Consider the following 26853-nt stretch of genomic DNA (forward strand, 5'->3'; position numbering starts at 1 on the left):
AGGGGTGGGGCCCTGGGCACGGCGGGAGACTCTGCACGCGTGCGCCTGGAAGGCCGCGGGCTGGGCGGACGTCGCTGGGCGGCCCTGGTTCAGCGCCTGCCATGAGGCGCGCTCAGCCCGTCACGTAACGCGGCCGGGTGCCAAGCTCTTTAATCCTACCAGAGAAGCGGGAGTCGCGGGCGAAGGTTTTGGTTTCTGCACCCGCGCACGTAACCAGGAAAAAGGGCAACGCTAGGTTGCTGCGCTCCCACCCTGCTTTTGGAAGCCGCTGTGTGCGGCGGCGGCCGGAAGGGGGAGACCGCCTTCGGCCTCACGTTCACGGTCACCCCTCTCCGAGGCCCGGAAGTTTAGGAAGGAAAAGCCAGAGCGGCCCGTCCTTGTGCCTGGGAGAGGGGATTTACCACAGGAACCAACGCTCCCTAGAAGAAAATAAGGTCCCCGGGCCGTGCCCATAGTGGGAACGCCGTGCAATAAGCCGCTGCTTAGTGTCCCCTCGTCGGGAGCCGCTGTAACGCGGGGCCACTCTGCAAACGTGAGTAGTCCGCGGCCAAGAGGAAGCCTGTCACTGTGCTCACCCTATTAGGACGCTTAGTGGAAAAATTAGACCCGGGGCAAAGACAGCGAAGATCCAGAGTCTCTCCCCGCTGCACCAGGGGTCACCCAGGGTGCTCGAGAGACCGGACTGGAAAGATGACTCTCGGAGAGCTGTTTAAGTCATTCATTGTCTTTTATAAAACTTAAGAAATTAATTGCAAATTGGAGCTACTGACAAACTCTTCCTAAGCACTCTCCCCACGTTACTGTAGCTAACCCCAAATCTCCAAATGTGTCTTTCTCTAAAATCTTCAATGACTCCCCACTAAAATACGTGTTTATTGTGCTTCTTACAGGACTAGCTTAGTTTCTTCTAAATGGTCTTTATTTCTAATTTTCTTAACTGTCTATCATTTATTTTGTAATCAGAGCCCTACGATAGTTCTTCAATCATAAATTTATGTTATTAAACAGGCAGCAACCCTAAGGGGTGGTTTTAAACATTTATTCATGTGGCAATTTGATCCTTTTCAGACCAGACTCCACCTCCTACTAGGAGGTCAACTATGAACCTTCATAATCCAGTCTACCTGCCAAAAGCCCCACGCAGGAGACCATGAGGCTTTTTGGGACATCTAGATATAAAACATTATATGGTTCATCTGCAACATGGATAGAGCAGCATCCTAGAGTGAGGGGACTCAAGTTCACTGGTGAACAAGCTCAAGAAAGAGTTGGTTTCAGTTAACATTCAGAGAGGCTGGGAAAGGGACAGTAATATAAAGAGGGCACTGCAGTATCCACTACCTTACTTTTCTTCTTTTAAAATCACATTTTTCTTTCAGATTCTATATTATCAAGTAAAGTCTGCATTGCATAGTACAGAAATTTAGAAATTTCTAAATTTACAACATAGGCACTTTTAGTGATTTTTTTTTTTTTTTTTTGGTACCAGTTACTGTACAGTCATACATTCAGTAACTGGTACCAAAAAAAAAAAAAATCACTAAAAGTAAGTAAGGTATTGTTCTCCAGTTGTTTTCACTTATGATTACTTCCCGAATATTCCAAGTATTTTCTTAACCTTTTTTGTGTATAGTAGCATACTGTGTTAATGTCTTCAGTGAAAGTAAAGACTTCTGAATCTGTCTGTGGGTAGTGCATACTACCTGCATTATATTTGTATTTTTTTCTAAATTCCTTAATTTTGCTTCACTCTTTAATTCATTGGCAACATTAAAGTCATTAATGAAACCATAGATCTGGGGGCTCATAATGAAATGATTAGATAGATAAAAGGGACATTTTTGAATCGTTTAATTCAAACTATTTAAAATAATGTAAACTACAGATAAGGAAACTGACTCTTAAAAAAGATAAATGAATCTTCCAAAATCACAAAAATGGTTCACTGATTTTGTTTTTTGCTAATATACTGAATTACTTCCCTTTTCTACATTTCATCCTCATTTAAAGAAAAAAGTTTTGTAAATTATATAAATGCAGCTTTTCAGTCTCTTGAGTTCTCTTGACCACTAGCAGGAACCTGGCCTGAAAGCTTGCTCTTGATTGGTTCAATGAGCTATACCAGTAGAATGCCAAGGAATAATAAAAGGAGCATAGCAACAACTCAGTTTGCTGTCTCATAGCCCCCCAGCCTCAGCCAACCTGGACTCCTTCATCCCAAATAAAGTGGCCTCTACGTTTTATATTAAGGCTTTGCTTCACCATTTAACTCTGATCTATCTAATGACATGGCAATCCAGTACAGAGAGGAAGACAAAACTGAACGCAACTGAAATAAAGTATATTTTCAGGTAAAATAGACTAATGCTTTCATGTGAAATGAATTAGTCTGCTGAGCTTGTTACAGGCCACATAAGAACTGTATATACTACCAGTGTGTCGCGAATTCCCACTAAATGGCACAAGTGGCGGGTGACGTGACTCACAGCAGAGCTGTAGTCAGATAGAACTTGCAAACTGGTTTCTTCATCAGACCTGTGCCATGCGAAAGGAACACAGGGTGGCTGTGTCTTATAGGTATGGAGGATCCTGGTTTCCTAGGAAAGAATGTTCACATCTCAGAACTGGTAGTTTGGTGTCATATTGTTAGGCAGTGGGGGGGGGGGCGGGGGGGCTGTACTAGGTATCAGGAGTGGAGCCTGTTTGCACTTTTCTGGAAGAAGAAATTGTTGCCATTTTATTTTTTATTCTTGTTTACAGAATACATATTGTGGAAACAGGATGAAATTGACCAGTGAAAAGCTGCCCAAGAATCCCTTTAATACTTCTATATCTCAGTATGCTGCTAAGTACCAGAAACTCTTCCAATGGAGAAAAGAAAACACTGGTACAAATATGGATATTTAATCTCCCCTTGAAAAAATATGCTTCCTAAAATATCATTATTTGTTAGGATAAACAAGACAGGAAATACATGATTTACTGATTTCAAAGAAGCAGTTACTTTTATGATCCTTCATAAAACTTTCCTGCAAGAATCTGTGAAATTGTAACTTAATCTGGTACCAAATTATAAGTGGAAGAGTCTCAGAGTTCAGTCTTGATTCTGGTTTTACTCTCAGGACTTAAGGATGTGCTTCCAGAGACAGGAAGTCCATGCCAATTCTATTAAAGAGAATACCACTGTGCTTTCCTTGAAATGTGCATATGAAACTGACTTCTTAAGACTTAAGAAATTTAAGTTGGAGATGGTCAGCTGATTTGATTAGAGTCATTTTAATTAAGCTTCAGGTTAAAAATTTAACTCACCAAGAAGATGGCTATGTCCAAAGAAAAACCAATGTATGCCCACAGACTATTGTTAGAGCTCCTACTTGGCAGTGCACAAGATTAGTTTGAAGATCATTGAGTATTACAAGGTAAAGTGTTAGGGACTATGATAATCTTTTCTTAGGTAATACTTTTTTCCTTAAAGCTAACGAGGCCAAATGTAGGAATACAAACTAGCAAAGAAAATAAAATTAATAGTGTCAAGTGAATTGTATGTAATTTATTTGTTCAAGAGAAAATTCACATTACTTGGTTAAAGGAATTTTCACTTTACAAATCAGATCATTACAGCCATGCTGCTTTGGTGGATAAGGCACTGCAGCTTTTGAAGGAAAGAATAAGAAGAGGAGATACTCTGGCTTATTTCCTACGAGGTCAACTGTATTTTGAAGAGGTATCGTTTATTTATTTGTATTCATTCCCCATAAATCTACTGTTAGATCCTCAAAACAAATTTCATGTTATATTCCTTACATTGTTATATCAGGAAAATCCTATCAAATTACTTTAAGTATATATACTATACTGCTACCCGTTTAAGGAGATATCTGCCCTTTCTTTACAAAGGTCATTCTCAGTAATGTAATTAGTGAGTCATTTTGGTGTTTAAAAATGCTTTTTTATACTATAAAATATTTTTATATTTTTGCCCAAAATATTTAATGTATATATAAAATACTTTCATATGACTAATAATTGAAGGCCCCAATTCTTATCTAGTTCCGTACTTCAAAGTAGCTTTATATATTTATTCTATATGACATGGAGTCATTCTCTTTATCCACATTAGGCTGAGATAACATGGCAGGTAGACTTAAGAGAAATCACCCAACTTCAGTAATACAGCTTCGATTCTTCATTGAATCCCAAAGGAAAAGGGACTGTCCTCCGTTCCTCATGATCCAGTGAATAGTTGAGACCATATTCCCCCATATCCCACTTTCTCTCTAATCAGTCTCTCTACAAACAATTATCCGTTGGGAACCAGCATGCACTTGACATGTACTTGTACTGTGTGTCCCACGGCTAAAAGCATGATCTCTCAGCACTGGCCACAGGTTTGGCCAGCTGTATTGCTGGCGAATTGTGTATGTTTGGGCACAAATAATCTCATGTTGCCTCAGTTTGGGGTTACTTTAAGGTCATAATAAAATAATAATTTTCTGGGGACTTACAGGGATGGTATGAAGAAGCATTAGAACAGTTTGAAGATATCAAGGAGAAAGATCATCAAGCAACTTATCAGCTAGGCGTAATGTATTATGATGGGCTGGGGACCACTTCAAATGCTGTAAGTTGTTTTGTTCAGTGCTTAAAAGTATATTGTCAAGGAATTAGTTTGTACCATTAAATTATCTATATTTTAGTAATATCTTTGTTTGTGAGTAATAGGATCTTGCGAGGTAGTTCAGGCTGGCCTTGAACTCATTAGGTAGCACAAGCTGGCCTTGAACTATCGGCTATCTACTTGGCTCAGTCTCCAGAGTCCTAGGATTATAGGTATGCACCACTATACTTTGTCAAGTTGTCATAACTAACAATAGAATCATTGCATATTAAAATATTTTCTAAAAATTTTATAGGTATTTCAAATCTAGTGACTTTAGACAAAAATGGAATTTGATTGTTTTTTGTTACCAGGGATCAAACTCATGATCTTGTACTTGCCAGGCAGGCGCTGTGCCACTGAGCTAAATCCCCGGCCCTAAAAATGGAATTTTTATGCATTGCATAAATAGTAAAGACATCTGTAACTCTAAATTTTGAGATACTAGGCCAGACATAGATAATCTTGGCTAGGAAAGTACATTGTCAGTTTGCCACAATTTGTTTTAAGTTGCCTAATTTGAGTCTCTGAAGGTCAGTTAGAATTTTTGAATTCCCTGATTTATCACAGCAAATGTTTGTAGTTGTCATTGGCTATCAATAACATTTCTGTGTAAAATACTTTCTTTTATTCTTAAAGATTGTTCTAAAGCTACATGATCCTGGGAAAAAATAAGTAAAAATAGGATTACTCCAAAATCTCCTATCAAATATGAACACTTAATTGTTTTACCTCTAACCAGAACTTTGTCCTGAGATTCATATAGACAATTATCTCTCTAGATGTATGAATATCCCCATCTCTCTGGTTCCACGTCGAATTCATCTGCAAATCTACTACTGAGAATGCACACTAATGCTATTATTTAAAGCAGCAGTGCAGTACTACCCTTCACAGGGGTTACAGTCATCCCTGGAATTCCCCTTGAAGACATAAACCTGACTAGAAAATACCATTTCAGTATTTTATTAGGAGACCCTAGTGTGCAACCCATGTACTTGTGTTCACTCCTGTGACCTTTTCACCGGTTTTAGTTGGATTAATGTATTATTTACTTTTAATTCCACAAATATTTGGAACACTGTCAAAAACAGGTGCTGGAAAATCAAAGGTGAGTATGATAGATGTGAGTAGTCTAAGAGAGACTATCAGTATAGTGATGGGTCTGGACTGAGATAGATACATACGCAGAAAAAAAGACAGGACTAGGGAAGTTTTCACAGAACAGCTGACCCAAACTGAACGTTACTGATAAAAAAGAATATCAATAAGAAAAGGAATCAAAAGGCAGGGAATGTCATTTATTCAGAGGAAGCAGCATGAGCAAAATTGGAAAACTTCCTTCAGTAGACTAGATCCGAGTTCCTGACCATTTCAATATGCTGATAGATACAACTGTGGAAAAATATTACTACCCGACAATTACTAATTAGTGGTACTGGCTGTCAGCAGGCTGCTAGTCACCTAAAAGTAATATGTGAGAGACTAGGTCAAAATAGCAACAGGAATTAAGCATTTTTCTGGCAGTTGCCACTTTATGTCTCTGAACACCGTATCATATGCCAAGCACTAAATAATCAGAGATTGAGAACATAGTTTAGTAGAAAGTGGTTGTCTAGCATGACCTTGGTTTGCATTCCCAACTTTAAAAATTAATAAATACATAAAATAATTGAAGTCAGAAATATAAATTGACAAAAATAACTTATTATTTTAAGGAATAGTATTAAAGTCTATTCTAAAAAACAGTTTAAATAGGACTAATTACCAGTAAGATGAATAGTTGAAGGCTATAAGATTATTAGGTTTATTATTCACTCATACATTTAAATATTTTGAAAAAAATTTGTCCCAAGTGACCATACTCTCCAGATGTTTTAGTATGCTAAATAATATTGTTTGCAAATTCAGTTAAGACTGAAAGTAATATAATTATTTTATTCAGTTGATTTTCTTGAACTGCTACATTTTAAGAATGTATTGTTTTTATACCAATGTTATCATAAAACCCAGTGTGCCTTTAAAAAAATATTTTTAAATGTCTCAAAACTTTTTCAAATATTCATTCCATAATTTATCAGTGTATCTATGATGAAAGATGAATCAGTTGACTCAAAATTAATTGGGAATTAAATAAGTAAGGGAAGACTAGGAAATTATGCAGGATGTAGATATTTCTTCTAGAAGTTAATGCTATAACATGTTCTTTTCCTAGACACAGCTCCCATGAATTTCCCATGTCTCGTCCTCGAGTGAAAGTCATATCAAAGTATTTGTTTTGTATTTATGTGTACAGACTCAGTGACCTCCTGTTTACCTTTTAATGGTATCAAGACTAAACCATCACATGTTGTAGAATTATTGAGCATAAAATTTAGAAATAAGTGATTACAAAATGATAGTACTGTTAAGATAATATTCATAGATATGTCCTTTTAAATATCCATAATCTGGCTATAAAGAATTTACAAAAAGCCAAAGGAATCAACCATTTAAATTTACCAAAGAACTAATAAACTCCCCAAATATTTGGAACCAATTAAAAGTATTTGCTATACAAAAATAGAATAAAGCAATAACAAAATTCTTAATTTCAGGGTCTAACAAGGAAAAAATACAATGGGAATGTTACAGAAGTAATGGCAAGTGAACTGTGTATCAAACAGTTAAAAAATTTCATTAATCAAACATGAAAAGACAGGGATAAATTATGATGCAACAAAAATTGCAATTGTGGAAACAAATCTTTAAAAATTTTACTTCCCAAAAAGTAAAAGACAGACTTTATTAGAAGAGATTATAGTATACTGCTTATGAAGAAGAATATCTTCTTGGTATGGGATCCTAAAATATTTAGGGGTAAAGTTTCCTGACAACTGTGCGTTTATGGGAAACTTAAAAGAAGTCAGAAAAAAATGTAAATGAAGCAAATACAGAAAAATACCACTGCAGAGAATCTACATAGTACTTGCAAAAGTATTTATGTATTATTCCTTCCACTTTCCTATATGCTTGAAAATTTAATATAAAAAGTCAAAATTTAAAAAAACTCATAATCAAGTGGCTATTAAACAAATTAATTTTCCTGGCTAAATGTAAATTTCTCTGTTAAAAGAGAGTATGTATGTGCTTTAATTATAACAAATGATACAGAACATAATTTAAGTGGCTCAATAAAGGTGTTTAAAAGAAGAGCACATAAACACATGTTGAAATTTACCGGGAAAACAATGATAACTTTGACTGCGGTTGTATGCATACTAATCTGAAGGCTTTAGCTCTGAAATTAGCTTTCTTCCCTATGTCTATCCAATATTTGATTTGACTTCAGTGTGCATGAGGATGGACAGAATCCTATACCTTAGCCAAAGAGAGCCTTGACATTTCAGTGAATTTCAGTATCCCTAGCTTTCACTCTGTCTCAGCCAGTCAGGGCATGGCCATGCCCTAAACCTTGTTACTACCTGAACTCTTCCAGCAAAAACATTGAAACCTCCCCTATTACACCGGATGGCCACATCCTTAGCCTTCCAGGCCTCATTTCCTTACTTCAACAAACAACATCTTTGACCTTTTAGTTTAATCCTTTGCTCTCCAGTTTCTTCTTGTCTTGCATCCTCTTCAGCCAGGTTGAACACATGAACCTGCTAGTCTTTTTCCATTCTGTCTTCCCCACCCCACATCCTTCAGCTGTACATTCACAGTTACAGAATGATTTGTCATTCATTCTTTTAACAGATCTTTCTTGAAGACTTGATATAAGCCTAGAACTTTTCTAGGCACTAGAAAGACTTCAGTGTAGCAACAAAATTATTCTCAGAGGAAAGATAATGAATTAGATGGCATCAGATAATAATATGAGCTGTGAAGACTCTAAATTGGGCCTTTTTAGCCACGTTAGACTGGAAAGGTATCTTTCTTCAAATTGATAAGGCTACTTTGATGAACTAAGAACTGAGCAACAAGGAGCAAAATATAAGTCAAGAGGCTGGGGATTTAGCTCAGCAGCATAAGCACCTGCCTTGCAAGCACGCCGTTGTGTTCGATCCTCGGTACCAAAAAATATCTATGTGTGTGCGCGCGCGCGTGTGTGTGTGTGTGTGTGTGCGTGTGTGTGTGTGTGTGTGTGTGTGTGAAGGATAACCATCTAAGCAGAACAAACAGCTAGTTCTGAGGCCTGAGGCATAGAGACGAAGACGATATGGCTGGAGGGTATTCAGAATGAGACAGGGCCAACCTCATTGGATTTGGCAGATAGTGGCCTCGAATGTGGACTGTGTTCTCAGTGCAACTGCTGAAGCTATAAAATGAACGTATTTCTACCCTGGAGCTCCTCCTGGAGGTGCTCAGCAGATGCACCTTCATTCATTTTTTGCCTCCATATCTTTTCTCGAGGAATCCAGAACAATCATAGCCCTTAAGCATAGATTCATGTGTGTGATATTATGCATTCATGTCAGCAGATAAATATGGCACATTATTAGAACAAAGAAACTCAATTTGGATAAAACTTCAGGTGAGCTGGGGATATAGCTCAGCAACACAGCACCTGCCTGGCAAGCATCAGGCCCTGAGTTTGATTCCTGGTACTAAAACAAAACCAAACCAAAAATAAGGTGTTTTTCTTTGTTCTTTTCCTCTGTGGAAGGAAAAAGGAATAGACTGTATGAAGAGAATTCTGGATTCTCCATGTCCCAAAGCAAGACACTTAAAATTTGCTGCTGCCTTTAACCTTGGAAGAGCTTATCATGAAGGAAAAGGTGTTAAACGGTCTGATGAGGAAGCGGAAAGGTAATTTTACCTGAAAACAAAATTCTGTTTTATTGAAATGCTGAAACAAAGAATAAGTTGCCTTGCTTTCTCTTTTAGATTGTGGCTTTTTGCTGCAGACAATGGAAATCCCAAAGCCAGTGTGAAGGCTCAAAGTATTTTAGGACTGTATTATTCAACCAAAGAACCTAAAGAATTAGAAAAGGTAACCATTTTTAGTCTTGGAATTATATTTAAAGTAATATTTCACTACTTTTTTGAGAAGACAATGGGGAATAAAGTTTTGAGTATCTTTTATATTTCCATAAACATGTGAAGAAAGTATGTAGTTTAGTTCATTTCATGTCTTTTACTTATCTAGGACATCAGAGATGTGAGAGTATTTTGTATACCAAATATAAAAAAGATTACAAAGTATTACACCATAAAAGCTGAAAGGGATAGTCCTGAAGTTACGGCCCAATTCCTTTTAAGTGTGCATAATTAGTATTGCCTTTGATTTGAGGAGTATGTGATACTAATGAGTACAACATACCAAGAATTATTTAAAAGTTAAATCTATTTAAGATTTTCCCTGAAATATAATCTTGGTGATTGGAACATTTTTCAAAGCTCCTACAGCAAGAAGAAAATGTGGTGCCTAGTCTACTTTGCAAGAGAGGAGTTAATGGCAAATTAGTAAAAGGCAGATGGTAATTACGACTATTCTCAATAACCAAAGTAGGAAATAATGTGTAAAACTCATTCAAACTTACCACAGTTGAACGTCAAGTTATGGCACTTGACTTGCATAGTTTTCATCCTCGCGTCTTTGACCCTGGCACTGCCATCGGGGATCCCCAGAGCTCTCCAGCCTTCCTCAGTACCAGCAGCTCTTCTTTCCCCTGCTGCAACGTGGCAGGGGTCCCCAACCGCTCATTGCATTTCTATTTTACACCTTCTCAAGCCTTACTTTGGAGAGTTTGAGAAGCCTGGAACCTAGGCAGGCTGATCCTCCTCTGTCCCAACTCTCTGGCCTGTGACCTCACCAGCCTGTGGGAAGACCCCCAGCCTCACACACACACACACTTTGGCATTCTTTTGGACCTACGTACTCAGTGCAATGTGAAGTACATTTGGGGCTGGAACTATTTCCTGGTAATTCCTATTACATCATCTTATAATTAGAGCCTTTTATCTCCAATATCACTTGGAGAGAAACTTCATTTTGTGAATAATAAAATGATGCAACTGTACTCTTTGTTAGGCATTTTATTGGCATTCAGAAGCATGTGGCAATGGGAATCTGGAGTCCCAGGGTGCACTTGGCCTCATGTACTTGTATGGACAAGGCATTCGCCAGGATACTGAAGCTGCCCTGCAGTGCCTAAGGGAAGCTGCAGAACGCGGGAACATCTACGCACAAGGGAATCTCGTGCAGTATTACTACAAGATGAAGTTCTTTACAAAGTGTGTTACATTTTCCAAAAGGTGACTTCCTAGCCCATTTTGTATTGCTGTAACAGAACACCACAGGTTAGGTAATGAATATGTTTGTTTCTCACAGTTCTGCTGACTGGGAATCCAGGTTCAGCTGGCTGGCAAGCGCTGCATCCCAGGGAGGGGAACACTGTGCTCACAAGTCAAAATGCTAAGGGAATGGAATAGAAACCGGGGATGCGGGCCTCAGTCTCACCTTCTGAGGGGCAGCCCTGTGACCTAATCACATCTCAAAGGACTTACCTCTTAATACTGTCATGCTAGCAAAACCTGAATTTCACAAGGGACACAAACTATAACAGTAAGATTTAAATAAGCTGGATGAAAGCATTTAAAATAACTAATAGATGTTTTGTGACAGATCTGATTAAATTTTCTACAAATGTTGAGAATGCTGGCAATTGAACCCTTAATCTGAGTCGTGTAACTCAGAACTAAACTTTTAAACTTATACAGCCACATATGCCTAATAGTTACCACATGGTACAATTCTGTGCTATTAATCTTCATAATTTCAGTGCTGTTAGCAAAAGTAAGTTTCCTTTTTAATGCCATGTGTAGTAGTGCACACCTGTAATTCTAGCACTTGGGAAGCTGAGGCAGGAGGCTCACCAAGAGTTTGAGGCCAGCAGACCCTGTCCAAAAAAAAAGTTTCCTTTTTAAAACATCAATTGCTTTTTTTCCTAAGGAAATATCTTTTAAAATTATAAAGTGTATTTAAAATACTTAACATATATTGATATATCAGAAATATCTATTCAGCCTCAGTTTCTTCCTATACTCCTCAATCATGCAGGTCTAATACTACACAATGGAAATACAGTTTCATGGCTATAAAATAGTTAAAAGATTAATTTTATCTTATAAAATATATAGAAACTTTTCTCAGAGTCCACAGGCTGTATATGCTTTCTGTTATTTGTCCACACTGTATGAAAGCAGTAACTAGGAAATCCAGACCTGGTCCCTTCTCCCAGCCCCCAAGAGGATGAAGCACGGAGGAGCTCCAGCAGGCCACTTACGGGGTGACGGCGTGGAGGGGTCCTCCAGGGTTCCCAAGCAAGTACTGATCCTGATTCAAACCAGTACTTAAATAGTTCTTTAGTCCCTGGAACTTCCCATTGTTTTCCACATCCCTACTCTCCCTAACACTGTGGTTCATGTGGAATTGGCAAACCTCATTTCACATGATTCTCCTTGTATCTAGGCTATAAAAGATAGCTTCTTTTTTATTGCCTATTTTTTAAAAAAATAGATGTGCTAGTTTCTTAGTGTTTTCTAATCCTATGTGACTTTAGTCCATTAGACTTAATGTTGCAATATGTGAGCCAAAGAAGTAAAAAGTCTATTTTCCTCATTCAGTTTATGTCCACAAAATGATAGTACACTTAAAATATTAATATTACAAGAAACATACCATTTGTTGTCGATGGTTATGAAGCTGTCAGGTAGCTTCTTCATCTTCCTCTGGTATTAGCTGACTTTGTTCCCCGAACCCTTCACACAGCATAAAACGTAGTTCTCAGAGAGGTAAAGACATTGCTTTGAGCACAAGGATAACTTCTAGACCTATCATTTTGTAAAAATGTAATCCCCAACTGACGTCTTCAATTTCACAATCTGATGTTCCATCAGGATTGCTGACTATGATGGAGTTTCTGACATCCCCATGATAGTTCAGGTCACGGACTGTCTTCCCGAGTTCATCAGCAGAGGCATAGCCATGGCGTCTTTCTACTATGCACGGTGTCTTCAGCTTGGCTTGGGCATCACAAAAGATGAAGCAACAGCTAAGCACTATTATTCTAAAGTAAGCCTTAGAGCGAAGTAGAAATTCATCCAAACACAAATTACTGGGCTTTTACTTGAATTTCATGGATCGTTTTCTTCTATTTATTGAGCAGATAACCGATCTACAAAAGGCTGTTGGGGATGCAGATTGTTTGCAAGCAATTCTAGTAATTTCTTAATAGCATAACTACATTCAGATGACAAAAAGTCTTTTTTTGGGGAGGGTTCCAGGGATTGAACTCATGACCTTGAACTTGCCAGGCAGGTACTAATGTCGCTGAGCTAAACCCCCAGCCCCAAAAGTCCCATTTTGATGGAAATCAGTCTCTTCAAACCCATAGTCATCTATACCTTAAGGCTAGTACCAAGACCTTAAAGCCCAGAAGTTCATGTTTTTCACTTAGAAAAAAATGTTACCTGTATCTTCATTCTAGTATCTAAGTGAAATAAATTTTTAAAAAGTTTTTTAATGTATTCTACCATTAGGAATACTCATGTAGTTCAACTAATTGTTACCTTTTCTTATTTTCATATTCACATGGTAACTTTATTTAGATTTCAAAGGATTTCTCATCTAAAAGAAGCAACTAAACTGGTCACTGTGGCACACACAATTAATCAGCACTCTGGGAGGCTAAAGCAGGAGGACTGCAAGTTCAAGTCTAGCTGGGCACCTTACTGAGACCCTGTCTTAAAATAAAAAATAGTGGAGTGTGGTGGCTGTCATGGAATGCCAGCACTTGGGATGTTTGAGACAAGATGATCACTGCAAGTTCAAGACCAGACTAGACTACCTAGGGACTACCTGTCTCAAAATCAGTCAGCCAATCAAATTTAAAAATATATATTTTTTGGTACCAGGAATCAAACTCGGGACCTGGTGCTTGCCAGGCAGGGGCTGCTTATACTGCTGAGCTGTATCCCTGGCCTCAAAATAAAAAATTTTGAAAAGGGATCCAGCTCATTGCAAAGGCCTTGGGTTCATTTTCCATTACAGTGAAACAATACAAGACCACCACCACCAACAAAAATTTAAAAGACCAGTGCGATGGCGTTAGAGAAGCATTATGAATAGTAACTATAAGAAAACCCAAGAAACTGTAAAAGTCAGGAGTTCAAATCAGAAGTATACAATAATAAAATGTATAAAGCAGTTCATGTAGCACATCAGCTTGAGCCAGGGAAACAAGGCAAGGAATATTTTTCTAAGGATTCTGCCTGAATCTGGTACTGCAGCAGTGATTCCTAAACTTGCCTGTGTATTAAAACCACTTGGAAGTTCTGCCGCTGAGGTCTGATTGTAGAAGTAAGTCAATGTCTAAGAATGGGATGCAAGTGTGTATACATATTTAAGCTCCCCTGGGGACCTAATGTGCAGGCAAATTTAAATACCTTGTTTTAAATTAAAACTTCCAAAACCATATAAATACATAAATATAGGAATAAAGTACACAAACATATACAGTGACCTTTGGGATATTCACTGCTACACTGTTTCGTTGACAAGAATAATGATCAAAAAATTATTTATGTTAACTTTATATTCTAGATACTTTCTAAACTAATCTAATTTCTAAAGTCAATTTCAGTAGTACCCTCAGTATTCTAAATATTATCAGACAAAATTCTAGGTAAAAATATCCTGAAAGGTGGTTGTACAAAAAGCAACAAAACAGATCGCAGTGTTGGAACTATTTGCCATATAACGGGAAGCAATATTCCCATCATTCTGTCCTAGAAAGATGGCCTGTAGAATAAATACAGTGTCTAATTTGGCCATTACATACTATGGGACTGATAAAATGGAGAAAAACTAAAGGCAGTAAATGAGTTAAGGGTCTGGAATAATCATGTCATTTGAGGCATAAGAAAAAAAAATAGACTATTTAGAACAAGAGAAAATAAGAGGGTCCCAACAGTGACAGACTGATCGTCACAGAACAAATATTGTTCTAGAGAACAGGAACTGTGGGCCCAAGAGCACAATTAGGGCTAACAACAGTGGCTTATGGAAAAAGGGAAGACGACAGCATGATCATCCGTGGACCTAAGGTCATGAGAGCCATGCTGGTCTCTGTCCTGCCTCTGCCAGGCTGGGTGACTTTGTCAACTACTATACCTAGGGTTTCTAAATATGTATTTCTAGAACTTCTCAATGATTCTAAAGTACATGGAGTAATTAAATTATCAGCTTAATACAAGGAAGAATATTCTAATAAAACTTTGGTAAATAAACAAAAGTTTTCTAAATAATACTGCCACTAGAAGTAACCAAGCAAAAGCTGTACCTAGTGACCAACTGTCCTGGGTACCAAAGGGAAATTTCTGCACGAGGTGAGTGAACAAGATAACCTCCAACATCTCTCCGATATTCTTGACTTTCTAGAAGTTACGCACTTTATCACTACTTAGGTGTGACAGAACTACATATTCCAAAATAAATGATAGATGATGCTATTCATGTAAGGGATGAACAGCAAGTGAGGCCATATATTAAGGCTTTCCATTTTACTTCAGTAATTTGTAGCATGTTATGGTATCGTCAGTGCTTAAATACCTTTTTCTTGGTTCTGATAAATTTTGTCACTCTTAAATAGTGTACGATCTATTTGGCATAGGTTAAATTTGAAATTTTCTTGTTTCTAGTACGAAATAGTCTCAGTACTGTACTATTCTTAAAAACAGAACAAAGGAAAAAGATCTAAACAATTAGGATGCATCTAAATAACTATCTCTTTGATTTTAAGGCTTGCCACCTGAATCCTGCATTGGCAAATGAACTTCACTGCTTAGCTATTCGTCAAAGAATTTAGACCACATTGCATTTCAACAAAGATCATCAATCCTAACACCATACAATGTGTGTATTTTTATAGCACCTGACTGTTATTGTCTGCTTCCTGTTGTATTTTCCTGGGTATTTAACAGATGACATGTTACTGTCATTTTAAAATTTGTGTCCTGTAACCTGAAACCTAACCACTGGATCAGACCACTAAACAGTGCTCAGAGATGCCCTTCGTGGCCTATTCCACGCCTAGATTATATTAAATTTGAAACTATTTGTAAAACAAATATCATTTTAATTTTCTTAAACAGAGTGCCTGAGAAGATTTAGCAGTTTTAGTTTATGAAGTCTCAAAAATAAATGCTACATACTTAATTAAAATATCATTTGATTAAATGATGTTTCAAAGATTAAAAAACTTCTTTGGCTTCTAGTCTTGTGAATTTTTTGTTTTTGAAACAGGATCTTGCTGTGTAACCCAGGTCCTGCTTCAGCCTCCCAGGTGCTGGGATTACACGTGTAAGCCACAGTGTCCAGCTAGTTTTGTGAATTTTGAATAATACATTGTTCTAATTTTTGCTTCACTCATTTAAACATTTTAAGATGAAATAGTAGATAGATCTTTCGGCAGATGGGAAAGGGGGACCATAAGTGGAGGGGTAAGAGAAGGGAATATAAAAAGAACTAAGATGTGTTATGTACATATTCCAACTATCCATGAGGAGTGCAGTCATAATATACCACAAACATGTACTAATAAAAATACAAGGCCAGGCATGGTGGCATGCCCCTTTAATCCCACCTCAGGAGACTTTAAATTTCAGCCTGGATGCTTGCTTTAGCATTGACACTTAAAGAGTTATCAGAATTGAGCTAGATATGGTGGTTCATGCCTGTACTCTCAGCATTTGGGAGGCTGAAGCAAGAGGATTTCTGTGAGTTCAAGATCACCTTGGGCTATATATTTAGTTCCAAATCAGCCTGAACTACAGAGTGAAATTCTGTCTCAAAAAGGCCAACACAAAAATAAAAATGAATAAATTTTTTAAAACTGCACAAAATTAAGTACAGCTGAAGAAATTTAAAGAATCAGAACCATCAAGTAACATTTTTGATAAGTGTATAACATTTCTGCTTCTGAAGTTGTTAAAAATTCTAATAAATAAATTGTTATCCATTATAAATTTTTGCAAAAGTGAGTTTAAGAAAATGCTTCAAGCTGGGTAGCTGGCTGTTAGACTGTATAACAAGTACGTATTTGTGAAACAAAGGTGATGTCTTAAAAATACCTTAAGTGTCCTTTTTCTGGTAAATACATTAAGTTGATACAGCATTATTTCATTATCATAATAATACCCTTTTTTGGTGGATTTAAACAAGGTTTCTTCTTAGTGGTAGGGAAACAGAAATAGTGCCTGTCACATGTCGCTAACTGTAACCAGAAGGCAAGACAAGTACCAAAAATAATGAGTAACAAATTGTTTTGGCTAGAAAGGACAGGGAGTCACGAGGCAGTTGAGGAAATCCACACTGACAAACTCCAGCTTGTGTAGAGTACCAAACCAATGAGTACTGGGACAAAATGTTTGTCAAAATGTCTTGAGTACTAGATTCAACAAGTTTCAAAGCAGTTGAGTACTAAGGTATGAGGATAATATACAGGTGACAATCACTAGAAGAAAAGTACTTGAGTTTTATGGTCTGGCTTATTTATATCACTAGACCATCATCTCTTGATCTCAAGGCCAGCGGTGTAGCTCAGTGGAGAAGCACTTGCATAGCAAGGATGAGGCCCCAGCTTCAATCCTCCGTACCGCAAAAACAATAAAAAGTAAATACAGTTCTCAGAAGTCCTAATCGTTAGGAATATGTGGTAATATGCCTATGGTCCCATTTCCACTTACTGTAGTTATGTTCTGCAGCTAACAATCTGGCATCTGCACAGTACTACCACACTGCAGATAGCAGTGTAAACCTTGCCTTGTGAATGGAGGTAAGTGTTTAACCCAAGAGAGTTGAAGCTTCCAGATTTACTCTTAAAAAAAATCTAAACTTCTGTAAAATTTATTTCGACTGTTACTAAGAGACACGTTTCCCGTAACTGTGTTATCATGAGTTCTTGGGGCTTGGTAACTTCACATTATTTCTCTTCCCTGAATGTATCTTAAATGGTCTATTCAACAACCCTTTACAGGATAATTCTTATGCATATAAACATCCAACTTGGGGTTATTTTTAAGTGTCAAATATCTAGTTACAATCAAAGACCTGTAATTTAGAAGAATCACAAAGACAAAATTCGGCGTATTAAGTTTTACTCATTTACCTTTCACAACTTGTTTCTTATCAAGAACTTGGCAGGTATGAGCTATCAGTGAGATAATCTTTATATTTTAATATACTTAGTGTTTTTCTTTTATAGATTCAAACTGAATTTTTACCTTTTAACTAAACTGTTTTGTTTCTGCTATTTCTAGGAACCAGAATGGGGAAGGTATTTTATCATTGTGTTATCAGATGATGAAGCCTGGAAATTGATTGACTTGTTCATAGCCCCACTATCAGTAACAACAATAAAATTCTGTACTCTGCACCTCTCCTAATGCCCATTGTCAGCTATAAGTATGCCAAGTCCTTAAGCTCTCTGAAACAATTTTCCTCCTGTTTCTGTTTCCCAGTGTCATTCTTCCAAGATTTAGCTCATATCGATCTAAGGCCTCATATTTAAGCACTAATTTGGTTCCTTTTGTACACTAAAAAATCGTGTATTTCAGATGTTTACTTTGTTTCTGGTGAAAGGCAGCGAACTTTTTACTTTCTTGCAGAGGTACTTAAGAGGACAATGTTTTTCTGCCAAAGAAAAAGCACACAGCTATTTTGAATGGCCCAAGTGTTGTTTTTTTTTTTTTTTTAAAGCATCTTAAACATCATAGCACTGTGATTCATTTTTATATTTTATTGCTTCAAATGCTTCAAACTATGGGAAATCTTTGGTAAAAATAAAAACAATAAAATTTTCACAGTAACTTTACACAAAGCATTGCACAACAATATTCTTCAATATGCATGAAATAATATAGGAATGTTCAGAGTCCTCAGGGAGGAAATTACTGTACAGAAGTCATAGTTCTTCATTTTAAAACAAAACTGTTTTCATAAATATTTAAAATATTTCCTAACTTCTTATCACATATTAACATTTGTATTTCAATCAATATACTGAACTTTAAAGTATTTATATTGTTTAAATAAAAATCAATATGCAGAATCCTTTTTCTTGTTGCTTAGCGTAGCATCAAGTTGCCCTTCTCCTCAATTCTCCTTGTTTCACATAAAACTAGAGGGATATAACTAAAATAAAAATAAGTATGGTTCTCAGTCAAGCCCTCTGTGGAAAAGAGGAAACATGTTTCATGTCTATTATGACACAGACATTTCTCGGGTTTATTTGTGCAACTCAAACTTGGCCACCTTTCAGCTGATCTAAATGAGTTCTCAGCTCAGGACACAGCTCAATTAGCAGCAGTTCCATTAGCACCTGCACAAGACAGAAGGAAAGGAAAACAAAAAAGTTGTGGGTTTTTTTTTTTTTTCCTCCAAGAGTTTGAAAATAAGTATGTCTAAGAGAAAAGTCTAATTTTAGTTTTGAGATTCTCACTAAACAAGTGACCAAAACAATATTATATAAACCATTTATTTCATGGTCTATTAACCACATCAAACCATACTATAATGAGAAAGACGATGGGCAAACAGTTTGCTCTGCCAAAATAAAAACACCAACCATGCAGAAATGTGTGAGAAGTCATGAAAGCCAACCAGTACTCAAGAATGAGAATGCTGCCTTTGTGAGCGAGTGTGAGTGGGTGTGTACATGTATACATTTTTTCTTTTTAACCAAATAGACAAAATAAAGCAGAGAAAAGAGGTTCAGAGTTGTCAGTAATAATTAGAATGTAAAGCACTAAAATCTGCAATATGTGAACAGAAATAGAAAATCCAAGAAATAGTTCATCCTTTGGGAGGCTTTAATTTACTCACATATAACAGATGCTTATTGGCTCTTGTTTCTTGCAGTGCCTTGAATATTTTTATTATTCCATGGCGGGCATTTTGCTGTCCCAGAAGGCTCTGAAGTGTATCTGAAAAATACGTTTTTCATTTTTGTCGCGCTGAGTATCAAACGCAGAAACCTGCACACACTAGGCAAGTGCTTTACTACTGAGGCACACCCTAGCCCTGAAACGTAAGTTTTTATTCCATGTTGACACTGATAAAATACAGGATGCCTATTCAGTGAGTGGGACATTATGTGACACCTACACAGTAAATAACAGCAATGAAGAGAGGCATAAGGAACATAAATGGCAATGGGTGTGCAAATGTTTCAAAAGAAAAATACAGAATTTTCCAACATGAAGCATTTATAGAAACTATAGTCTTAATATATTGCTACTGCTAGTTTTAACAATTAAAGTTAATATATTTTTACCATATTTCTCAAATTTTATAATATACTTTAGGCTATTTCTAAAGTGAAAATATATTACTTGCTATAAAACACTTTCTTAGTTAACAGTTCTAAGATTCTCAATGTAACTTTTTAGCACGTAATGAGAAATGGCTTAAAAGAAAAAAGTGTGATTTTTAAAAAATGTTTTTGAAAGATATAAAAACATCTTGATACAGCCAACAAATCTCTGTAAAACCCCAGGGCCTCACCTGGAATGTTTTCAAGTAGTTTTTGTTGAGCTCTCCGTTTTGTTTCTTGACTTTGAGCTTTGCTTGTGATTCTGGTTGGTGGTGCCAATTTTCCATTTGGCCAAAAAGTATCCCGGAAAACACTAATGTAGTAAACTAGCATTTGCTCACTGAAAATCCAATTCACTGTGTCCCGGATTTGTCTTTTAAGAGAAAAATAAAAAAACAAAAAAACCCTTGGATGAGGTTTTGAACTTTTATACTTTATTCTCAAAAGATATTCATAAATGGGTAGGCTAAGATCCAGCCTGATCTAAATGATAAAGTAGGTACTGGATTTTTAAACGCTGGCTATTAAAGTTATTTTCTATTTTGGTGATACTGGATAACCATTTGTTTTTGGAGTACACATTTTCATTGACACTAACATCTTCAAATGTTGCACTGTGGTACCTTCCAATCTGTATGGACAAGATTTGAAGCTTGCAACAACAGTAACTGTACAATTAGTACACTAATTTCTCAATGAAGCATTATAAACTGAATCATAAGCTCCCTTTGAAAGACTGTTACAACTGTTCTGGAAAATGTCCTAGAGCCCCCGAACTCCCGGCAATGAGCTTGTTCATCAGCTGTCTCCTAAAGTTGCTGTGGCAGATGATGCTGGTACAATACTCTGACCCAGAGAAACCATCCGACATGCCCAGAGGCAAGGAAAGAAGATATCTAGCCTATTTCACAATGCCATGGGAATGAAAACTGGCAAACATTTAACTTGTACGTTTATAAACAATGGTGTTTATCTGGTTCTCCAGGTCTTTCACACAACCCTATTTCAGTAGCTGAATTTTAACCAGTAGCTGAATTCTGCTGTCAGAAACAATTCAAAGAGCACAAGAGAATGTGACTTTGGGAGGAGGAAGTCTCTTGAAAAAGGGGGAAAATCATCATTTTTGACTATTAGTGTCAAAAGACATGAAACTTCAAACTTGATTCATGAATAATAATAAATCAAAAAGCTCTAAAGAGATGATACAAAAGTTCCAGAAATAACATCTAAAATAGAAATTTAAAGCCTAGTAATACAACGATCATACAGTACTGAATGTCTGCACTGTACTGTGAATCAAATTATAATGTACATCTCCTAAGATAATTTTTTTGTATTGTTTAGAACTGTGAAATTCAAATCGGACCCAGGAGCCAGGGATTCAGCTCAGTGACACAGTACCTGCCTGGCAAGCATGAGGCCCTAAGTTTTATTCCTGATACCAAAAAAGAAAACAACAAAAAAAATCTGGACCAAATAAAATAATTTTTTTGTTAACTTAGTGGGATATTTATTTTCATAGAGAATCTGCCTACATTTTTTCTTTAGAAAAATCTGTACCGGGGCTGGGGATTTAGCTCAGCGGCATAAGCACCTGCCTTGCAAGCAGGCGGTCATGAGTTCGATCCCTGGTACCGATAAAAATGAAAAAGACAAAAAAAAAAAAAAAAAAAGAAAAAAAGAAAAAAAGAAAAAGAAAAGAAAAATCTGTACCATAATCCTGCCAACATGGTATTCTCTTTCTGTAATCTTGCTTTGGGTTAATCACTGGCATTCTATAAAGAAAGAAAATTTCAATTTACAATTTGAAATTAGATGATTCTTACTAAAGGTCATCACCTAAGTATTTTCTATCAATTTAGCTCTATTAGCCAGAACTGTAGGATATTTTTTAAGTAATTGCAGTATGTGAGACTACAGTTGCTATACAAGCCTACAACGTATTGCTGCTTAATTTTATGATGGTTGTCATCTGCTAACGGCAAAAATAGCAAGTACCAGGTGCTCCATACTTTCCACCTGATAAAAACTCCAATGAAATGAACAGCCTGGAAATTTTCTACAAGAAGCCTCCCTCCATCCCCATAAAAACAAATGCCAAATGTATCCACCACTTGCAAACCACAGCTGCTTATTATAATTAAGAGTCAACATCAGAAAAAGGAACAAGGAAAGTTTCAGCACATTTGCTGAAACTGGAAAATAAATTAGCAAGTGTTAAGTACTGAGAAAAATGTTGCCATTTGGAACTCTCACGGCTTGTCACCACTATTAAAACTAAAATTTTCTTTATACTGAAATTAGTTTTTTTAGAATTTTTTTCCTGAATAAAACAAAACCTATGACATTAAGTCAACTAAACAAATCTGGCTGAACTAAAGCTATTTTCTTAAATGAGAATTTAGAAATTAAATAGAGGTAAAACTTTTGCTTACAAACCAAAAAGTACATTCTACTTGTAAATCAGTATATGAGTAACACATTTTCTGTTTCCTATAAAAATGCATAAGCTTTCTATGAGAAAACTATTATATTGATCTGGTACAAATACTCGACATTAAATCTTTCACTTGAAAAAGTCTGATAATTTCATCTTAAAACTTACTTTTAAAAAAGATGATTTTTTTTTTGTCTTTTTCTTTTTTATCGGTACCGTGGATCGAACTGACGACTGCCTGCTTGCCCCTATGCGCCAGCCCCAAAAGATGATTTCTTATTTCTATAAGTTGTCTTACGTCATTTCTATTGTTCAGGAAGTCATAATGCTTATCTCTTGAAGAATTTCAAAACCAGAGTCAGTAGTTAAGAAACTGACCAATTATTTCTAAGATGGCAATATGTAATCCATTAACTAGTGATTTCCTACTGCGCATTTTTTTCTTCTGTAAATCTGTATAACTTGTACCCCTTCACTGTTTTTTTTTTCTTTCTTTTCTTTTCTCCTTAAATAAAAATTAAAAAAAAAAAAAAAAAAAAAAAGAAACTGACAACAGCACTGACAATAGCAGTTCCAAGTTCCAGGCACAGGTACAACATGAGACATGGCTAAGTGAGTCGGCACAGGCCGGGAAGCCAGGCAGGTCTGCTGACCAAGTGAGTCCTGATTTCTCTGGTTGTTTTTCCTCCTTGAAAAAATGAGTAGCTAGACTAAACTCTGAGCCTTCTCTTTCAGGATTCAAACTATCTAATTTGATTTAAATTCTAGTTACTGCATTTTATAGTTATTTAAAGTTCCAATAATTTCTTAGAAACTAGTATTAGTTGACTATGAGTTTTCAGTAAGACATAGGGGTTTCATAAATTAACAGACAAAATGTGTATCACTTTTTATGAGGAATGAAGCTATACTACATAATGTTGTATATATGGGTAATATATGGTTTAGGATCTACATATAGCTTCTAGAAGTGCTATATGATAGACCCTCCTGGATACTAAGATATTAACTAGGAGAAAGGATGAACATTTTAATGCTACCTCAAGTCTCCAAGTAAATATATTAAATCCCTGACTTATGAACATTAGAGCTGGGAACTTTAACAAGTGTGCTATATAAGAATGTGTACTGTGTAAGACTCACTTTGTCAGAATATGAACAAGTAAATATACTAAGTTCCTGACTTATGAACATTAGAGCTATGAACTTTAACAAGTGTTCTATGTAAGAATGTGTACTGTGTAAGATTCACTTTGTCAGAATATGAACAAATCTGACTTAGAAATGTTCTCCTGGATCAAAATTCATTTGTACATTGGGGATTGACTGTATTTGCTATGTGAAGCTCATTCCACTTTGATTCTAAGAGTCCAAACCTTAGTTCAGTTTCCTTTATGTAGCATAAAAACACTATACCAAACATTCTAACTAGTCATCATAGTCCAAAGAGAGCTCTGCACAACACAACCTTCTGACCTTTGTCAGCCAAAATGGTGGAAAAAGCTCAAGCTTTAACGTTTAATTCACCACACATTAGGGGAAATTTAGAAGCCTGCTTCCTTATAAATCATGGCAGAAACAAAAAGAGAAAGACATTAAAGTTAAATTATTGGCTACTATACCATATGGCATAGATTCCAATATTAATTTCATAAAACTCACTTGTTGATGGTTCTTCCAAAAGTGACTTGAACAAGAGCAATTAATGTTCTTCTTACCCACTTAAACACTAAAATATAAATCAAGGAAAAACATTATGTCAGAACAATTATGACATTTTCACAGCTATTAAATGCATAAAGTCTTACCAGTTGATTCAGTATGAGTTCCAATATGAATTAGAGGCTAATGATTTCTGCAGAATTGAGTCTAGCTTGGCTAATGTCTGCTCAAGAAAACTATTTTAAGCTTTCATTTTTATTAAGTAAGTGATAAGATGAAACCCAAGAGTTTTTGCAGCTTTAATGTCTAAAGAATAGCTTCCCTTATCCCCAGGCAGGTGACAACATGCCCACATTCCAAGAGCAGACAGTGTAATTCCTGCTTTAGATTTCTGCCTAGCTGCTGAACCTTGTTTCCTGAGATACGGCTCTGAAGAAGCATCTGTAGCTAGATACTGACAAATATCATGAAACACTAATGAAGTGAAGGTTCTAACTGCTCTCATTTGAACAGCAGTTTGGGTAACATCTTATTCTTTTTTATATCTTATGTGTTTGGGGGAAGAAAGGTGAACTAACTGTGTGAAGAGCCAGGAAGCCAAGTTGGACTGAATTCTGCCATCTGCTGAACCACCACCAAGAGTAGCCAGGCATAACCCTTTCTCTGAGCCTTGGTTTTTTTCATGGGGAAAATGACAGAATTCATGTGTGTACCTATACATTTTAACTCTGAGGATCCTTTTGTGTGTGAAGGGCCCTGAGAACGAAACTTTTAGTGTTATCTGGAACACTGGATAGGTACAGAATATGAATGTAAACCAGAGAAGGGAAAAAAAAATGTTGTGAGGATATTTTATATCTACAAATTGAATATAAATGAAATTTTTGATTTATATTTTCATGAGCAACCCCTGAAATATTTGGTTACTACCACATGAGGAAATGAGAAATTCAGCTGGCTATGAAACAGCCAAGAGTTCAGGCCTCTTGCATCCAACAAATAAACTTACAAGGAACACATGTGCAACTGTTTTTGCATAAGGGCAGACACCTATCTAAAGGCCAATAGTCAACAAAGACCCGGTGGTAGACTAAAACATTCAAAATTCATTTCTAATTTTTTAAAATAAATGTAAATGTCTAAAGTAGTATTAGTCCTTCACCTAAAAGTCAAGTCTTAGATTAAGAATCATGCCTTAAAATTGCCTTAAACTTGTTGATGGAAACTGCCGGAATGCTGCCAAGTAGATAACTTGCTCATTTTAGACTGGCATTCAAAAAGGGATGAGCATGTCTGCTGGTAATGAACAACTTCACCCCGTTTTCCTATGGCAGAGAAGAGGCAACTCATACCTAGAGAGCCTGAGGACAAGTGAAACTCTAGCACAGCACAAATGCCTGGGTGGTTATAAAAAAGGCTGCATTACTGCTTCCCTTGTATATAGTGAGTTAGAGCAGGAACCCAACCTCATTTTGCTACATATTCTCTCCCACCGCTGATAGCCCCTTTCTCTAGCCCCACCCACAGGCACAACCCAAGCAAGGACTCCCTTTCAAAGCCTCATTTGTTCAAAGCTACAGAAACAGCTGCAGCACCATGAGGACTGTGCCGATGGCAAATATATCACATCTCATTATAAAGGACATTCTATTTATTCCCCTCTGAAATGTCACTATCAAAACCAAATATGTTTCTGAGCAGGCATTTGATGGAGATTGTGTATGCTGCAAAGACAATATTTTGAGCTGGGCGTGGTGACATGCCTATAGTATAAGCATTAGGTGGGGCTGAGACAGAAGGATCACCACTAGTTCAAGACCAGCCTAGCCAGACCATCTCTAAAAATAAATACATAGATAGATAGATAGATAAACAAAAATCAGCATCTTGAGCCCTCTGTGGCTGTGACTAGCTCTACTACATCTACTACATCCCAATATCTTTGTATCTATTAAAGCGAACACATTAACAAAAGCTAAGAAAATGGGTGTCCTTGTTCTTATTACTAATGTATAAAACTGTGAGGATTCACACTTCATTGGCCAGATTGCAGTGAGGAACAGCCAGAAGTTGGTAGAGATTTTTTTTTTTCTGTTTTTACCAAAGTACGGTAAGCACCAGTGTATATCTTAAATGTCTAAATTATAGAAGGGCTACAAACTTTTCTACCTGAAAGAAGTTTTAGTATTTGAATGATATTCTAGCATATAGATATATTTTAAATTTAACTACTCCCAATATCTTAATTCTAACTTTTGTTATTGAACTCATGTAAAAGGAACTTCCTTATATATACACTCTCTGGCCTTTTACTCACTGAAAGCAGAATATGTATTTCTGAAAAGGACATTAGAGGACAGACAGGTGTTTGTGTAGCTTGTAAAGATTTAACAATGAGGATTTGGATCTCTATTTTACTGTTGTTTCCTGTACAAAATATCTCCTTTAGAAATTCTAAAATAGGTTTTTGGCTACAGTACAGTCACTGTGGGGAGACTAACTCTGACCTGCACCCTGAAGGATGTTTATCCCCGCCTCTCCCTACTAGCGCCAGCAGTATTCTCAACTGCAAGTTTTAACAAGCAAAATGTCTCCAGACATCCCCAAATCTTCCCCTCCGCCCCTCCACTGAGAAGAACTGCTCTTAAGAAAGGTGGTGGAAAAATATAGCTGAGGCTTTCCTGCATCCCTGGCCACAATGCTAACCTAGCACCAAAATCATACCATGAACAGTACGG

At 36.6% G+C, this 26853-nt stretch overlaps 2 protein-coding genes across 11 annotated transcripts in view; one reads left to right on the forward strand and one right to left on the reverse strand.

The window, feature by feature from the left end:
• Window positions 1–23: 23 nt before the first annotated feature.
• Window positions 24–21513, forward strand: Lrp2bp (LRP2 binding protein). 10 transcript variants are annotated; one of them, XR_010042566.1, is made up of 11 exons: window positions 26–532; window positions 2761–2887; window positions 3612–3724; window positions 4508–4621; window positions 9306–9448; window positions 9527–9632; window positions 10674–10897; window positions 12542–12716; window positions 15445–15557; window positions 17408–17478; window positions 17963–18078. XR_010042566.1 is itself a non-coding variant. In XM_063234666.1 (10 exons), the coding sequence occupies exons 2-9, from the start codon at window positions 2782–2784 to the stop codon at window positions 15508–15510; spliced, it is 1047 nt and encodes a 348-aa protein (XP_063090736.1). In that variant the 5' UTR covers window positions 26–532; window positions 2761–2781; the 3' UTR covers window positions 15511–15557; window positions 17408–18078. The 10 variants fall into 10 exon arrangements, 6 of the variants coding, with proteins under 6 accessions (XP_063090736.1, XP_063090737.1, XP_013007112.1 ...); XR_010042563.1 differs by lacking the exons at window positions 15445–15557; window positions 17408–17478 and adding an exon at window positions 21361–21513 and having other exon boundaries at window positions 24–532; window positions 17963–19731; XM_063234666.1 differs by having other exon boundaries at window positions 17408–18078.
• Window positions 18427–26853, reverse strand: part of Snx25 (sorting nexin 25) — a 122029-nt gene continuing 113602 nt past the window's right edge. Inside the window, exons 16-19 of the mRNA XM_063234662.1 lie at window positions 24116–24182; window positions 20208–20389; window positions 19527–19627; window positions 18427–19023 (exon numbers count right to left, since the gene is read on the reverse strand). Of these exons, the coding sequence (XP_063090732.1) occupies window positions 18943–19023; window positions 19527–19627; window positions 20208–20389; window positions 24116–24182 (431 nt within the window). The 3' untranslated portion in view covers window positions 18427–18942. The remainder of the gene's footprint in view (window positions 19024–19526; window positions 19628–20207; window positions 20390–24115; window positions 24183–26853) is intronic.

This window comes from Cavia porcellus, unplaced genomic scaffold, assembly GCF_034190915.1.
Source record: "Cavia porcellus strain 051 isolate PalLab524CR breed Dunkin Hartley unplaced genomic scaffold, mCavPor4.1 scaffold_24, whole genome shotgun sequence".
In the NCBI taxonomy this organism is placed as follows: Eukaryota; Metazoa; Chordata; class Mammalia; order Rodentia; family Caviidae; genus Cavia; species Cavia porcellus.

What these genes read in the sequence shown, in the direction of transcription:
- Lrp2bp (XM_063234666.1), top strand. Translation starts at nt 2,782, where the DNA reads ATGAAATTGACCAGTGAAAAGCTGCCCAAGAATCCCTTTAATACTTCT. An exon ending in AACCTAAAGAATTAGAAAAG is followed by an intron (nt 9,633 to 10,673) that starts GTAACCATTTTT and finishes ACTCTTTGTTAG; the next exon opens with GCATTTTATTGGCATTCAGA. An exon ending in TGTGTTACATTTTCCAAAAG is followed by an intron (nt 10,898 to 12,541) that starts GTGACTTCCTAG and finishes ATGTTCCATCAG; the next exon opens with GATTGCTGACTATGATGGAG.